Source organism: Camelus bactrianus, chromosome 1 (genome assembly GCF_048773025.1).
Source record: "Camelus bactrianus isolate YW-2024 breed Bactrian camel chromosome 1, ASM4877302v1, whole genome shotgun sequence".
Lineage (NCBI taxonomy): Eukaryota > Metazoa > Chordata > Mammalia > Artiodactyla > Camelidae > Camelus > Camelus bactrianus.
The window spans coordinates 63,459,404-63,475,552 of record NC_133539.1 but is presented as its reverse complement, the minus strand read 5'-3'; the positions used below and the strand labels follow the sequence as shown (position 1 = coordinate 63,475,552).

General features: G+C 35.0%; 1 protein-coding gene across 5 annotated transcripts in view; it reads right to left on the bottom strand.

Moving 5' to 3' along the window:
• Positions 1 to 16,149, bottom strand: part of ATP13A3 (ATPase 13A3) — a 73,641-nt gene that overhangs the window by 14,371 nt on the left and 43,121 nt on the right. For all 5 annotated transcript variants that reach the window (XM_010959275.3, XM_010959279.3, XM_010959276.3 and 2 more), the window contains 11 exons: positions 15,216 to 15,340; positions 13,360 to 13,535; positions 12,721 to 12,843; positions 12,562 to 12,641; positions 11,919 to 11,961; positions 11,720 to 11,829; positions 11,328 to 11,424; positions 10,329 to 10,401; positions 8,529 to 8,706; positions 7,671 to 7,858; positions 2,953 to 3,041 (listed from right to left, as the gene is read on the bottom strand). In XM_010959275.3, the coding sequence (XP_010957577.1) occupies positions 2,953 to 3,041; positions 7,671 to 7,858; positions 8,529 to 8,706; positions 10,329 to 10,401; positions 11,328 to 11,424; positions 11,720 to 11,829; positions 11,919 to 11,961; positions 12,562 to 12,641; positions 12,721 to 12,843; positions 13,360 to 13,535; positions 15,216 to 15,340 (1,282 nt within the window). The remainder of the gene's footprint in view (positions 1 to 2,952; positions 3,042 to 7,670; positions 7,859 to 8,528; positions 8,707 to 10,328; positions 10,402 to 11,327; positions 11,425 to 11,719; positions 11,830 to 11,918; positions 11,962 to 12,561; positions 12,642 to 12,720; positions 12,844 to 13,359; positions 13,536 to 15,215; positions 15,341 to 16,149) is intronic.

Sequence of the window (16,149 nt, the reverse complement as noted above, 5' to 3'; positions counted from 1 at the left end):
CATATAACCGAACATACAAGAAAATGAAGTCTGATCTCACTCATGCAATGAGAAGCAAAAATCCTAAACAATATCACAGCAAACCAAATCCAGAGGATATAAAAAAGAATGCATCATGAACAAATTGGATTTATTCTAGGAATGCAGTGTTAGTTCAACATTTATCAGTTAACTGTAATTCACCACAATCTCCTGGGAGAAATACTATGTGATCATTTTAATAGCACTAGATAAAATTAAACATCTGTTTACGTTAACAACACCAAAGAAGTAAGCTTCCTCAACCTGATAAAAAGTATATACCAGAAACCTACAGCCCATGATACACCCAAGGGTGAGCTACCAGGAGCACTCCCTGAGGAGTCAGAACAAGACAGGCCTCGTTGTCATGCAGCCAACATGAATGTGGTGTCAACAGACATGAAAAATACATAGAAGGCATAAGGACTGAAATGTCAGAAACAAAAAACTTGTTACTATTTATAGATGAAAACTGTCTAAAACAAAATCCTAGAGAATCTAAAACTGCAAGAATAAAGTCTGACAAGGCTGCTGGAGATCAGATGGCTATCCAAGATAACTGCACTGTGTGCACCAGCGTAAAAGAATTAGAACATGTAATTTTAAACAGATACTTATCAGAAGAACAAAAATCATACTACTACAGGAAAAATCTAACAAACACTTGTCTCCCTTTAGGGAGAGAACTGTCAGACTTTACTGAAAGATATTCAAGAAGACCTAGAGAAACAGAGATGTTGTTCATGGAAAGGGAGACTAAATCAATTCTCCAACTCAATTTTTGATAAACCCATTGTAATTGTAATAAAAATTCCCAGTACTTGACAAGCTAACCTTAAAATTTATATGGAGGAGGAAAAGCTCAGGAACAGCCAAAAAGATCATGATGAACAATATGAGGTGGGGGATAAGGGGTCCTATCCAATCATATATCAAAATTACGTATAAAGTCACAGTAGTTTGGACAATGTGGTCCTAGCACAGAGGAGAATACAGAGACCTAAGAAAAAAATGCAGCACCCCTATCAGGTTGACAGTTTATACACACACACATTCAACTGAAAACTGATAGAGGACAGAGGTATCACTGAAGATCAGTGGGTAAAGATACGACTATTCAATAAATAATGCTCAAGTGGGTATTCATGAGGAAAACAGAAATCTTATCGTCATCTCAAAGGCTATATGTAATATTAATTCCAGGTGGATTAAAGACCAACTATGAAAGAGTTAGTCTCTTTGTAACCTTGAGACAGGACAAGCTGCCAAGTTAAGATATGAAAAGATATGAAAAGCACAGAACGTAAAGAAAAAAAAACTGTTAAAACTGACTACTGTAAAAACTTGTTTTTAAAAAGGATATTATAAACAAAGCAAAAGGATAAGCCACAAGTTGGAAGATATTCATCACATATATAGCCAAATACTTTAGAAACTCCTGAAAATAATAAGAAAAAGACATCATATGAATAGAAAAAATGGGCAAAAGACAAACAATTCACAGAGGAAATAAAAATGGCCAATAAGCATAAAAAATGCTTAATACCATTGGCAATTTAAAATTAATATAATTAGCAAATTAAAACCATCAGGATATATGACATTTTAACCTACTAGACAAATGTTGGCAATGATATGGAACAAGATCTTATACACTGATGGAGGTTCAGTCACTTTGGAAAGCAACTGGAACCTCAGAAAGCTAAAGGGGACAAGCTCAAAATTGTAACAGAATATACCAGAGGACCCCTTTGCCCGTAGTGGTAGACCAAGGTAGGGTTGCTGCTAATGGAAGGAGCATTTTACCACTGACACTGTTTAGAATTCCCAGGACAAGGTGATATTTAACAGCAGATGGACTTTCAGCGGGCTTTACTGCTGTTTTTAAATTCTCTACAGCACTGCACCACCCCCTGTTGCTTGCACTTGGATGAACTCTTTGGTGCACCATCACTTACTCCCTTACACTAAGAGGCGTATGTAAGAATGTTTACATCGGCACCATCAATCCAGGAAAAGACTATACACCCACCAGCTGTTTACCAATGGAGAACTGAGAAGTGGATTACAGTATATTCCTATAATAGAATACTACATAGAATGAAAATGAAATGCATGTGTCAACATAGTAAGGCTGATGGGAAAAAGCAACTTACAGAAAAATAGAGATCACAAGACACCGATTTCATAAAGTTCCAAAGTAAGCAAAACTATCTTTTAAGATTTATACATATACGGCAAGTGTACAGTGAAAAGTAAGACAACAAAGTAGTGGTGCCCTCAGGATGTTTGGAGAAAGGTGCACGGCCCTGTCTCGCTGGTGTTGGTAATGCTTTTTTTAGGCTAGATAATAGAGTCATGGGTGTTATTTTATTACTATTATGCTTAACAACTTTAATTTGTGTGCACATTCTTTTGTATAAAATAAGTATTTCATTTTTCATAAAGTTTCTAAAGAGAACAAGCATGAAGAACACAATGGACAGTGAAAATGAGGCAGCGGGTGCAGACGACCCAAGGAGCAGGCTGATAAGGGAGAGGTCAAATAGCAGGATCCAAGTTCTTTATTTTTAAAGACCAAGGGACATTTGTTTGTAGACAAAGGGAAATGGAATTAGAAGCAAAGACTGAAGAAACAGGAAAGAAAAATAACAGGCAGGGTAATATAAGTTGCTGTTTTATTTATGTTCCTTATTCTTTAACTTAGAAAACTAGGAAATAAGAGATATTGGAAAAAAGAAACATAAACAGTTCAGTCTCTTTCTCCACAAAAGTAGAGGAAGGGGACAGATCCTAAGTCCTAGCAAGCATCCAGAAGTCTCACTGGGCCGTGTATACCAAGTGCCGTTTTCCATTGCTGTCTCACCCCTGCTGCCCCAGACACCACCACTCCCGCACAACCAGTAATAACTTGATGTGCTTACACCTTACCTGAAGAACCTGGTCAACAGAGTCAACTGGATGCAACATGATGAATAATATGAAAACATACAAAACAATCACAGACACAACAAAAAAATCTGAAAAAGAAAGTAAAACAATTAAATTAGGGTGTTCCTTTAAATTAAAAAGGCATATAATGTAATGACTGGTTCGCTGTCAATTCTAAATTTAGTTTTGAATACTTCTATTTAGGCTGATTCAGTATATAAAATGTGTGCTCTGTGATATTTCCTAGCATATAATACATCATGCAGGCCCAAAGGATTCATTTACACAATGTGAAAATCATCTGCATTTACAAAAATACAAGACAAACCTTTATGGACATTTATTTGTTCTTCTCACGCTACTTTATAGGATAAGCCACTATACAATTCACAAATAGGAGATTATGTATGGAAAAATGAGATTATCATTTAAAATATGTATGCAATGAAATTATTGCTAACTGTAAAAATGCTGAATAACATTTATTTTCAGTATTGGGTATGTTATCACCCTAAACAGGCATTCTAAGTTGAATTTAAGTATATTTCTGTTAAGTGAATCCCACTTTTTCATTGATTTCCTTTGTGAAAATATTTCCATAGAAAATGCTAGCTCAAGACCCAGAAATTGAGTTGATCTACTATTTCAAATGTGGGCTAAGCCAGTGGCTTGCTGTGGTAGCTAAGAATGGTAAATTCCATCCATCAGCACTTTGAATCACTTACCTAACTCAAAAATAAAACTCCCTGCTTGTGGTCATTTTGTTAACTGTGTACATACATACATTCACACACACACATATACAAGCACACCCTTATATATAATGAGCCATGAGAAAGCTCAGAAATAGTCTCAGAATTAAAAACAAAATCACAAATCCAAAAAAAAAAAGTCTCAATTATATTAACAGCCCCAAACTTTTTCTTTCTTTTTTCTTGGTCTGGGTATTTATTTCCAAGCTCCTATTAGTGGCTGGCTTCAAATTCAAACTTTACTAAGACCACATATAACCACAACTTTATCATAAAGACTTTAGAGTGTGTCAAGAAGTTAACAGAAATAATATTCTGATATATTTACTGTTACACACACACATATATATATATACACACACACACACACATATTTACTGTTCTAACAGCTTAGACTGAAAGTTATGCTAACATTCATGCCAAAAGTGGGGAAACCTTTTTACTATGAGCCACTGACCAACAGGATGAAAAATTTGCAATCCAGTTAGATAAAAAAGGAATTTTTTCCAGACTTTTATTTTTAAAACACTCTACTAAATTACAAAAAAGTAATGCAATATTCTCTTCCATAAATGAAGCAGAGAGTAATACATGTTATATAGTCATTCAAATGTTTAGAGTCAGTTTAAAGTGTTTGGAAAGTGCTAGTTGGAAGTACATGAACACACTCACACACACCCCAGACAAAACCAGAAAAAGGACACACACAAAAAAAATGGTCAGGATACAAATGCCAAAGAGAGACATGGAAGCAGAGAAAGTTTTGTTTCAAGAAAATAATAGCCCATATTGAACGTTTTTCAAATCCTACTGCATTTTTAAAACAATAAGCAAAAATAGATTTGCAATCTAGTCTTGACATATTGCCAGAAGAAAAATTTTTTTTTTTAAATTCAGGCTCGGAAACTTCTGACATTTACCTCAACAGTAATTCTCAAATTTTCATCTTTCTCCTATAACCACCCCCCTTGATCACACCTCTAAAAATCTGCCAAGATTTCCATCTGAAGGAGAAAATAAATACTTGAGTCTTTCCTTTGTTTCACCAGGAAAGAAAAAGAGGCTGGCAGACTTACATAACCACCAAAATGAAAAGATCAATAAGGATTTCAAACAAGAATCGAAAAACTGAGTACTCATTTTAGAGAGGCATGAGTTTCTAGCAGACCATGCTCTCAGCTCCGGGTTCTCCTGGCATGGTCAGTGATTCCTTACTAACCCTACTGAAGACAGCTATCAAAACAAACTCTGTGCTGGTGGTGACTGGCGGCCGAGGAAGAATGTTCCTCAAGTTAAAGATTTAGATTCTGTTTCAGATGCTACCACAAAGCTAGGTGAACATCACCAAGTCATTCAGAGTCAAATTATTTTAACCGTAAAATACAGATAAGATGAGATCCTGTAAGGGAAGAGCAGATTTAAGTTATTATTAAATATGTCCCAGCAACAGCATCACAGACTTGTTAACTGAATGACACCAGTTCCCTTTGATGGAATCTGGCATCAAAATAAGAACCTTATAAAGGACTTCCCTTATATTCCCCTCAGTAAGTGACTCAAAAGTAAAAACTTACAGAGAGTAAATAAATCTGCAATACTTGTCTGTGGCTCTGATATATACCTCTCTTGTTCCTCCTCAAAAATACTAACTGGGATCTTCTGACCTACAACCACAAATTTAAAGTCTTTTTATTCCTAGTCCCTCTTCCTGACTCAGTTACTTGTCTTTAAAAGGCCACCTCAGCCTGCAGGGCCCCTAGGTATCTGCTCCAACCACTTCGGATATGGGGATGAACTGGAAAAAGATACATAAGCCTGAACAGGAGAGATGCTGGCAGTTCAGTAATAATGCCTTCATACAGAGAAAGAACTTGGATTTCACAAGCAGCAAACGATAAGCATCAAGTAAAAAAAAAAAAAAACCAGCAAAAACTGAAGCCAGATCACAAGAAATCACATCTGGTTAAAAGAGTGTCAGAATTAAGTCCATATGATCACGGCCCTTGAAATAACAGTGAAGTCAAGCAAGAAAATAACTGCGCTTCAGGTGAAAATGGGTGACCACAGACGGAAGTCAGGTTTTACTTAGTCTCAACCAGAACCAGTAGAGGAGAGCAACAGATTCTGTAGAGGATACCTTAAATAGCTAAGACTGAGATTAATCCTTTAAAATAATATGCTCAAGATAGATAACACATTACACAGTTTAGATACTGAGAACAGTAACTAGCAGGTCTGGTGAAGATCTGTGAACTGTCTACTCTGAGGAGGAAAGGAAAGGCTGATGACAGCTTTGGTAAAGCCTTAACCTTTCCCCCACTCTTCTCCATCCATATTTATACTTCACATCGTTTAACACTTTATACAGTAATACTTTATTTCTATCATTTCTTACTTTCTTCTCTACTTCTCTTTCTTTACTCATCAGTAACAACTATATTCCAAGATTAGGGGACTCCAATGACTGACAGACAGACAGACAGACAGACAAAGACGTGAAAATCAGCAAAGTAATACGCTGACTTTATTGTATTTTCTGGAAGGCATGTCTTATGACAGCACACACTTCTGTCTCCACTAACAGACATGCACAAGCTGCTTAGCTTAAGGACAAAGGTTTGGTGGCTATATTTCTGCTAAAATATAATTTTTAACACATGTTTAAAAAAACAGTCCAGTGATCAACAATTGAGTTTATTTAAATCAATCCGAAATTAAATGGGAATATAAAACACTTTAAGCCTCTCATTTTTTTTGAAGTTTTCCAAAATAATATAAAAGATGTAGCTGTCTTGCTTACCAACAAGTCTGAATGTCAGTTTTCTTTCTGTAAACAAAGTATTGTTCTTTGAAAGATATTTTAGCTACCCCTGGGCATGCTCAATATTTCCTTGAAATTTTGAAATAGTGAACCAAAAAACATGTACATCAACTTTAATTATTAAGTTCACCTACTATGCAAAGCTTTTTGTCCCACAACGTGGTTTTAATATGATTCGCTAAAGTTTCCATTTGTTAGATAAGAAATATCAGTTCTTTAAAAAAAAAAAGTAAAAAACAGATTTCAATTATTATTGGTTACTTATATTTTGAAATCTTACTTGTCCAAAATATAAAGTAACAAAATCTGTCCTACAAACCACACAGAAGAATAAGCAAGATAATGTATGTGAACATGCTTTGTAAATTCTCACGTGAGATATACAGATGTGAGCAGTTATCAGTCCTATGCCACAGCGAAATCTGTGACCTGACATTTTACCAACCAGAACACTGGCATTTCTTTACAGCAGAAGAATAACTACTATTCACACCAAGGTACTGTAAAAGTCTTAAAGTTCTATATGGAAAAAATAATTTTTAAGTTGTTCCATATATTAATTAGTAGAGCCTCAATTTCTTAAAACCAGCAATTTATATACAGTGAATGATTTTTTTCCCAAGAACCCTAACTGATCAATCCAAATGCTGTATTCTATTGCCACAGGCAGACAAGCTTACACAGGCATAAGCCTCCATTCTACTGGCCCCTCCTGCTGTGGATGCAAAGGTGACAGAAGTGAAGAATTCCAGGTGAATATTGGCTGGAACAGTGTCAAAAATGAGAAAAGACAGCTGGTGCCATGCAGACCACCCAGAAGGAAAGTATAATACCCACTGTTCAAACTGAAGAACTTCTATTCCTGCTTTTAATTCTAACTCTCTTTGCAATGGGCTGTAAAAATAAAAATTGGAGCCAGAAGTAACAGGGTGTGAAAACCAGGAATGTGTAGAACTGCTGTCTTTAATTTTAAACTTAGGGTGGCAGCTACCATGAGAATAAAACAAGACAGTAAACATCTAAATCACTAGGTTCATTCTACTTGTGAAGACCCATTTTACTTTGAAAGAACAGCTTTAACTCAATTCTTACATTACTTTATAGAAGGGAAGCAGGATGGAAATCACAATAAATGCCAAACTTACAATTCTTGTAGGAAGGTTGCCTGAAGGGTTTTCCTTTTGAAAAGGCAACTGCCACTATGAGGTACTGAAAACTGGAGATAAAAAACACTGTGGTATTTTCATAATTTTGTATATTATGTGAATCAGAATCAGTTTCATTGTTTAAATCTGAAGAATTCCTATATTGGCTTCCTGTTGTGTTACAAGCACTAAAACACAGAAAAAAATCTTGTGTTAGTAAACACAGTATCTATTTCCCAAAGGAAACTAATTTTTCTTTCTAGTCACATTCCAATCAGTTAAAATTCAGAAGGAAGTAAGAGACCTCATTAATTAATAAGCCCCTCTCACTTTTAATAAACTCTTCCCACTTTTTAAGTTAGGGAGTAACTTTAGCATAGTAAAGGTAAACAGACTTTGCATTTACCTATGTATAATTAATTAAAATTACATTACCATAATCTGTGAACTTGAAGACATTCTGCCCATAAACAAACACAAGATGCACTTAATACCTTTTCTTAAATTTTTTTAGGTTTTAAAATGTCATTTCCCAAACTGGGGGTAGAGAAGTTAGAAACACAAACATTCTGGCTTAGAAGAAACCCTAGTGATTAACTTCAATTTCCTCATATTACAGATAAGGAAAGCCAAGGCTCAGCAGCAAATGAAGAAACTGGTCCAATGTCCCCATCTTGATCTGATCATTAGGACCTTGCCTGACCACCTTCTTACAGATGAAGTCAAATATGGGCCGAATTACTTTAATTGTTTAACCAAGCTGCATGCAAACTTTTACATACATTTTTAAACTTATTCTTACATGCATATATATTGCACTCACTTTACACTTATTTTTTAATGGATTGACCAACTTACTCTGAATATGGATGCCATTTATCATACCAGTCTTGCTGCTTGACCCAAAAAAACCCCAAAGATTGAAATCCAATAGAGATGATAATCTGAGACAAAACGGAGAAGAGAAGAGCCCCAGATATAAGACCTGAAGGTGGTCTCTGTGCCACAAGTTCCTTCCAGGCAGGATTTAAACTCACTATATTAAGAAGAAAGAGAGGAAAAGTTTATATCTAAATTAATTTGTCACTACAAAGTCAGATTCATTTAGGAACTTAAAAAAAACTGGGTTTCTTTCCCAACAAATCTTTAATATGAAAAATGTCCAAAAACCAAGCCAGATGCCATACATATTTAAGTAATCTGTAAAGGCTTTTTCAAAAATGCCTCAGGAATACTTTTTACATTAATCTATTGAAATTCAAAGGAAACCCTAGTACAAGTAAAAAGAATACTAAAGACAAGCATATATCATCACCAACCTTATATGCTTAACTAAGAATTTATTTCTGAATCTGTAATTGTAAAGCCACAGTTAAAATAACACATATTTCTTTTTCTTAAGGAGATATTAACAAAGGTTTGAAGCTATATAAACATAACAGTAACATAAAAGAGGCTTTGATCACTTCTGTCCACCAAGTTTCTCCACTGTAAAGTTATGTCTTTCTCTTTGTAATTAATAAGTAATTTGTGGAAAGACACTGAGACTGTGTAAAAACCCTGTTCCTCAACTTTCATTCACTAGTTTTAGCATCCACTAAAGACTGTCAAACTCAGTGGTTCTCAACCAACATGATTTTGGACCCCAAAGAACACCTGGCAATGTCTGGAGGTATTTTTGGTTATCATAAATGGGGGCGTGGGTAGAGGCCAGAGATACCGGTAAGCAGCCTATAAAGCAGAGGACAGTCCCCCCCAACAATAAACAATTAGCTGGCCTAAACGTCAGCAGGACCAGAGTCTTTCCATGGTCTAAGCCAATCATTCTGTCTATATTATTAGTTAGCATTTTACTGTAAGGAAGAGCTTTCCCTTCTCTCCCAATCATTTATTTATTTCCACTATGGACTTGTGAATTTTTACTTGATTAAGTAAGTCATATCCCATTACCATCATTATTTATTTTGATGTTAAAATCACCAGTACTGAAACAAATCAACATCTTATCTCCTTATACGATATACCCAGGACACAGCATCACTTCTTTGATACTCCTGCCAAGAATGCACAGCCTGAGTCTAATGAAAATACAACAAACAAACCTGCATAACCAGATCATCTTCTTTCACAAACATCAATGTCAAGAAGCCCCCCGAAAGGCTGATGTACTATTCTGGATTAAAGATGACTAAAGAGATACGATAACTAAATGAAACTTAGGAGCCTGGACTAGATCCTGGGCAAGGGGACCACAGGGAAAAATAGGTATAAGGGATGTTATTGGGACATATGACAAAACTTGAATACAGGTATGGATTAGGTAATATTATATAAATGTTACTTCTTGACATTTATAACTGTGTTTAGCTGTATAAGAGAACAACTTTGTCTGGGGCAATATATACTAGAATATTCAGAGGCAAAGGGGGCAAAGGGGCATGATAACATGAACTTATTCCCAAATATTTCAGGAAAAAGTGGAGAAAGAATAAAACAAATAGGGCAAAATATAAACAACTTATAATAAAAGAACATATTCATAAGAAAAATGGAGAGACATGTACTGTGTTACAATCGTTCACATAAATTTACCAAAGTTTAATAAGCCACATCAGAATTTCATACACTTTAAAAACAGTAACAAAGCAAAATACTCACTTGTAAATACCACTACCAAAATGATTGCCAGATCAATAAAGAGAAACTGGAAGTCCCCTAGGTTGCTTAAGATCTACAGAAGCAATTATTTTAAAAGTTAGTTTTCAGGAACTATTTTTATTGTACCACTTTTATACCATTCCCCCCTGGTTTTATTAGCTTTTTCCTCTCTGGTTTTAATTTTTTTCCCCCAATAATGACAATTTCAAAATGACACTTGGACCTGCTTAAAAACTGAACGTATTTGCCTTTAAATTAATGAAATATGACATACTTGCAAAATTCAATTTAATATATTAGTATAAAAGGTAGTGCCCCAAAACTCATCCAATGAAAGCCTTTTGAAAGTTTTTTTGGCAAAAAGAAAACATAAACTTCTACTCACAATATTCAATATTTTTGAAAATAAGTATCTTGAAGCCTCCTTATTATCTAACACCATCCCTCCTAATACTTTCCACAATGATAGAAAGGGGTAGCCTCACAAAGACTCTTTGAGATGTCATCAACGATCATGTAGAGAAAAATCTAAAGTGAAAACACTTCAACTATAAAATCCATGGTGTACGTTCAGATACCACTAGTTCACACCTCTTCTCCAAACGCTAAGTTCTAAACTAGAGCTGAGACATCCACTCGCATTCTGGCCTTTCCTTGTGAGTGTATAGCAAAGTTAACCGCAATTCTAAAATATGTCACAGCTTGACATTTTGAAGAGTTCTAAAGAGATGTCCAATACATGCTAAAGGCAAAAAAGAATACAGTCATCTTTTATTCACAATGCTAAATCCACAGTGGCTGGCCTTATGGAAAATGCTATTCCAGATTAATGAGACTTTCAATTTGCTACTCAAAATATAGTAAATTAAAGAAAAATTTACAGATGCTAGTTATTTAATTCCACCATGGATGCATTCAAAATGAAATATATATACTCGATATCTTAATTTAAATATCTTAACACTAAGTACCATCTCTGCAAGCAACTTCAGTACTCACAGAATACAGCAGAGTAACACTGAAGTACTGGATAATGCTGTACAAAGCCATAAATTTAAACACACAGAAGGAAGTCATTAAAGCAGCACGGCCTTCCCTGTGAAAACAAATGTTGGCATGTGAACAGAAGCATTCTAAATGCCTCCTCCAAACCACAATTATATCTTGACAGATGAACATCAACATTCAACAGTTACAACAAAGCACTTTTCTACCAAAAGAACTAAGCCAAAGCAGAATCGGAAGAAATGGGGAGTAGCCATCAATCTGTTGCTAAAGACTTACAATAACATACCATTAAAACAAACTCCTATTACTTTCTATGACATTTTTCCCTATATTATAAGAGCAAGTTACAAAGAGACAATGGGAAAATTTTCAACGGGTACTACCTGATAAGGTTTGGCACACAGGAAATACTAGGAGCTTTGGAGGTAAAGGGAGATGCCACTGAAGCCTCGAGCTCTGATAAGGAAATGCCTCCGTGTGCCCTCTTCAGAGCCTGATGGTTTGAAGAATAAAATTGCCTGAGTTTTGTGCATGTGACTTAGGCCAGAGAAAGAACTATAAAATCACAAAACCTATACTTACACCACAATCATTTGCACCATCACCGCACATCCCAACAAAGTAACTAAGAGACAAAAATTATGTTTTAAGATTTTGATTTCTTAAAATACACAACATTTAACTTAAGATTTTTCTCCAGTACAGTATTATGAAGAGCTAACAGACCACGATTCCCCCAGTGGAATTAATGAGTCTTTTCATTACAATAACCACAAGAACGTTCCTTTGCAAACACCACCAGCCTGCAAGTCAGAGGACCTAGGTCACTGTCCTATTTCTGTCACAAAACGGGCAATCAGTTTATCATTTTGGCATCTCCATTTCCTAATCTTCAGAGCAAAGGACTTGGGCCTGCACGGTGTTTAGTACGTTTACTTTTAAGGTTATCAGCAAAGTTTTCTCCCTTAAAAACTTGAAATACAGTTATTTACTAAAAACTATTACAACACTTCCGTCAAGCTGAGTGAACAGACTCTACCTCACAGACATCACCCAGAAAAGGAATGTGGATACTGGACGTGAGCTAAATAGATAAGCACATGAGCCTCTTTTAAAGAGGCCCTTCCCTGTCTTACAGGTGACAAGTTTATATACATTAATTTTCTGGTTTTGAAAACAAAACTATAATTCCTAAGAATTAAAAAACAAAACCACCAATACTTACTCTACATTTTGCAACGCTTCTACTAATTGTGTCTTCTGATCAGGCGCCATACGCGCGAACACCGTGCCATGCAGCATCAGCTGGAAAAAATATGAATTTCTTCAAAACATTGTTCACAATGTACTCATGTGAATATATACATAAGCCCAAATCACTAACCTTAGGAACAAGGTCTTGAAAATGCTCCAGTATCACTGAAAATGATTTTCCGTTCATTGCAAAGTGGTAACGGGTCACTTGCAGATCCTCTAAGTTATCATGGACCAATTTAATTGGAATAGCCTGCGTATAAGACATTCAGAACAATATGCAGGCAGCCAGACCAAGCAACCAATCGTATTTTAAACATGTTTGATTCAAAACTAAATTCTTTCATTTCATATTTTATGTAAGACACTGAATGTTTAACATTTATTAGAAGTAAAAGAAAATTCCATTTTAAGGTAATTTATCTTTATTGTTTATTTAAAAAATATGACTTAAGGAAGGCTAAATATCAGCTTCAATTTGAAATGATCCACCTGCATCATTTGCTACTACATTTAAAATAGGTTAAATAGGTTAAATGTTTGGGATTCTTGTATTTTAAAACTGTGCTTCCCAACTTCGGCTAAGTATCAAAATTGAAACACTGAGATACCTGCATCTGCCCTAGTCCTAATGAATCAGAACCTGTGAGGAGATGCTCAGGCTTCTGTTTTTATGTTTTGTTTTGTTGCATTTTAATGCATCACTTTAAATTTTTTCAGAATAAATTAAAACAAGCAAGCTTCGAAAAAAAATTCTACTTGACGGTACCTCCGAGTCAATTGCTGATGAATCACTACACTGTGTTCGGGTGTCTGCATAATGCCAATTTATCTTGGCAACTTTCCCGTCCTTCGGAGGTAATGCTTCCGCAATGATAACTTTATCCTGAGGTAGTATCATTCCACAGTCTCTGGCTACAGAGACAGCAGTCAACATGTTGTCACCTGATTTTCAAAACATTGAAAATACATTAAAATTAAAATGGAAACATGAATGTATTAAACAAGTAGTCACTGAGAATCTATTACAGTCCCCATGATTGGGCTGGGCAAAATAAAGATACGGTCATTTGGGTCATCTGGTCATTTATGGTCCTTACTCTTAGAGTTTAAAAATAATAAAATCAGGACATACATATCAAAGAAAGCCTCAAAGAATTCAAGCACATAGACGCTAACTAGAACATTCTCACCCACAATTTTTAAAGCAAAATACATTCTCAATCTTTCTGAGTCACGCACTAGTGGTACCCACTCAACACCTGGCACCTGAGCAGATGTTCAATAAATATTATTGAAATAACTGAGGAGTGACAGGTAGTCTGTACAAGCATATGAGAGTAGTTTCACAGAAAAAAGTGAATTACAAAAGCCAAATCACACAAAACAAAAAGATAAGTGAAGTAACAAGAACACAATCTTTACAAGATATAAAGAGAAGCAAGACAGATAACTTTTCAGTCATGAGGAAAGAACTGAAGACACTATAAGGATAAGATCAAAAGAGGGAAATATAAATGTACGGGAGAAGCAAGCAAAGGTTTAGGGCACCCACTGCTACCAGAACTGAAGGGCACTATTGTCTCTCCTCCCAATTCCCACACACCATTTCCATGCCTGTGTTCCTGTGACCTGACAGACTCTCCTGGGACACAAAGCCATATTCTGTCATGGCAGGAAAACAAGGGCAAAGAGATATACAGACAGAAAGTACTTTGAAGCAGAATGATTAGAACCAAGAATTGCTGGGATGCTAATAAATCTGGTTACTTGAGCTACAGGTAGTAAGTATGGTATCAGATGGACCTCAGAGTGTAAAACATAAAAATGTACACAGACCTTCTCCACATGTCTTACAGAACACATAAATGCCATTAAGTGAATATCTTAAATCTGATTATTTGTTAAGAAAAAAAAAAAAAAAAACTTAAGAGCTGCCACAATTTCACATAGCTAAGAAATGGGAATTATATAATATTATCCACAGTACAACACTTGGAGAATCATTTAGATGCAGCAGTCAAGAAACAAACCAAAAAAACAGCTATTTTCACAATTACACATTCAAGCAATGATAAACGTACTATCTTATATACAAAAATATAATTCTAATATATATCTATTAACCATTTTCCATGTATCTGGCACAGTTCTAAAAATTATAGAAGATCTCAAAATAAGTAAAATATATTCTTAACTCTCAAGAATCTTCTAGTACAGAAAACAAATCTACAAATAACTAACACAAGACAAGGTAAAATAACTCAAAGAAATAGATGATTAAAGAGAGAAGAAAAAAGAGCAAAGTTAAATATTTACAGTGTGCCCTTCACTATTATACTTATTATAAACAGATTTGCTAGACCTCCAAAGTGTACTGCAAAGTTGTCCTCCATCTCAGAAAAATACTCAATGCTGAAATAGGACAATGTAAGATGGAGCCACAATGTAACAAATTTAGTTACTTGAATTATACAGTTTTAATAAGTATGGTATTAGATGGAGCTATAGAGTAACAGTTAAACGTTTTTATAACTAACTGATCATTATCATTCCTCAATATTAGATAACTTGAACTCTAACAGTCACAGTCAATTTTTTCTGTGTCCTTTCATGAAGTCTAACCTGTGACCATGACAGTGCGAATGTTGGCTTTATGCAAATCTTCAAGTACTGCAGGGGTTTCTCGCTTTAATTTGTTCTGCATTATAATTAACCCCATAAAATCCATGTTGTTCTCAATGGCATCTCTGCAGAAAAAGAAATTTTAACATAATAGTTTAGTTAAGAGAATAGGTATTTGTTTACTTTATGTTGGTAAGGCAATTTAAAATAATCATAAATTACAAATTAAAACACTTTATATGCCAAATAAACCATAATGTGTAAGTTTATGAGTTCAATCTCAAGAAATTTAAATCTGCCAAAACAATTTCCAAGAAATACATTTTAAAATTAAACTTTACCCCCAGAAACATCGGCATATAAGGATCATTTAGAAATGTGTGTCTCTGTAAGGCACTAAACACTTCTAGTATTAAGGAGTAACTATCTTGTATCCTACCTACCAAATGAATGAGCATAAAATACATCTATTCTTTACTGCCCCCTATACAACATACCCTAATTTAAATGTTAAGAGAAAAGGAAAAAACTGTACCACAAGCAGATTTGATACAGTTATTATACTAGATTCATTATTAAGTTTTTGAGGAATTTTATAAAACTCATGACCAAATTCTTGATCCTGGAATAATAAAAAAAAAAATATTAGCAGTCCGACAATGAGATTTTTTCAGGACCCACAGATGGATCTTTTAGAATATTAAATTCAATATTTATCAAGATGCTATTCCTTCAAATAGTTGAGCATCTACAATGCACCAAGTACCACTCTGGTCACTGGGAGGTCAAAGATGAAAAGGCATGCTCTCTACTCTCAAGACCCTTTTGTGGGGAAACAGACATGCAAGCAAAGAGATCGTACAAAAATAATATGTGCTTCAGCACTATAATGGAGATGAAGTCTATCCAGTGATAGTTGCATTCTTAAGAAATC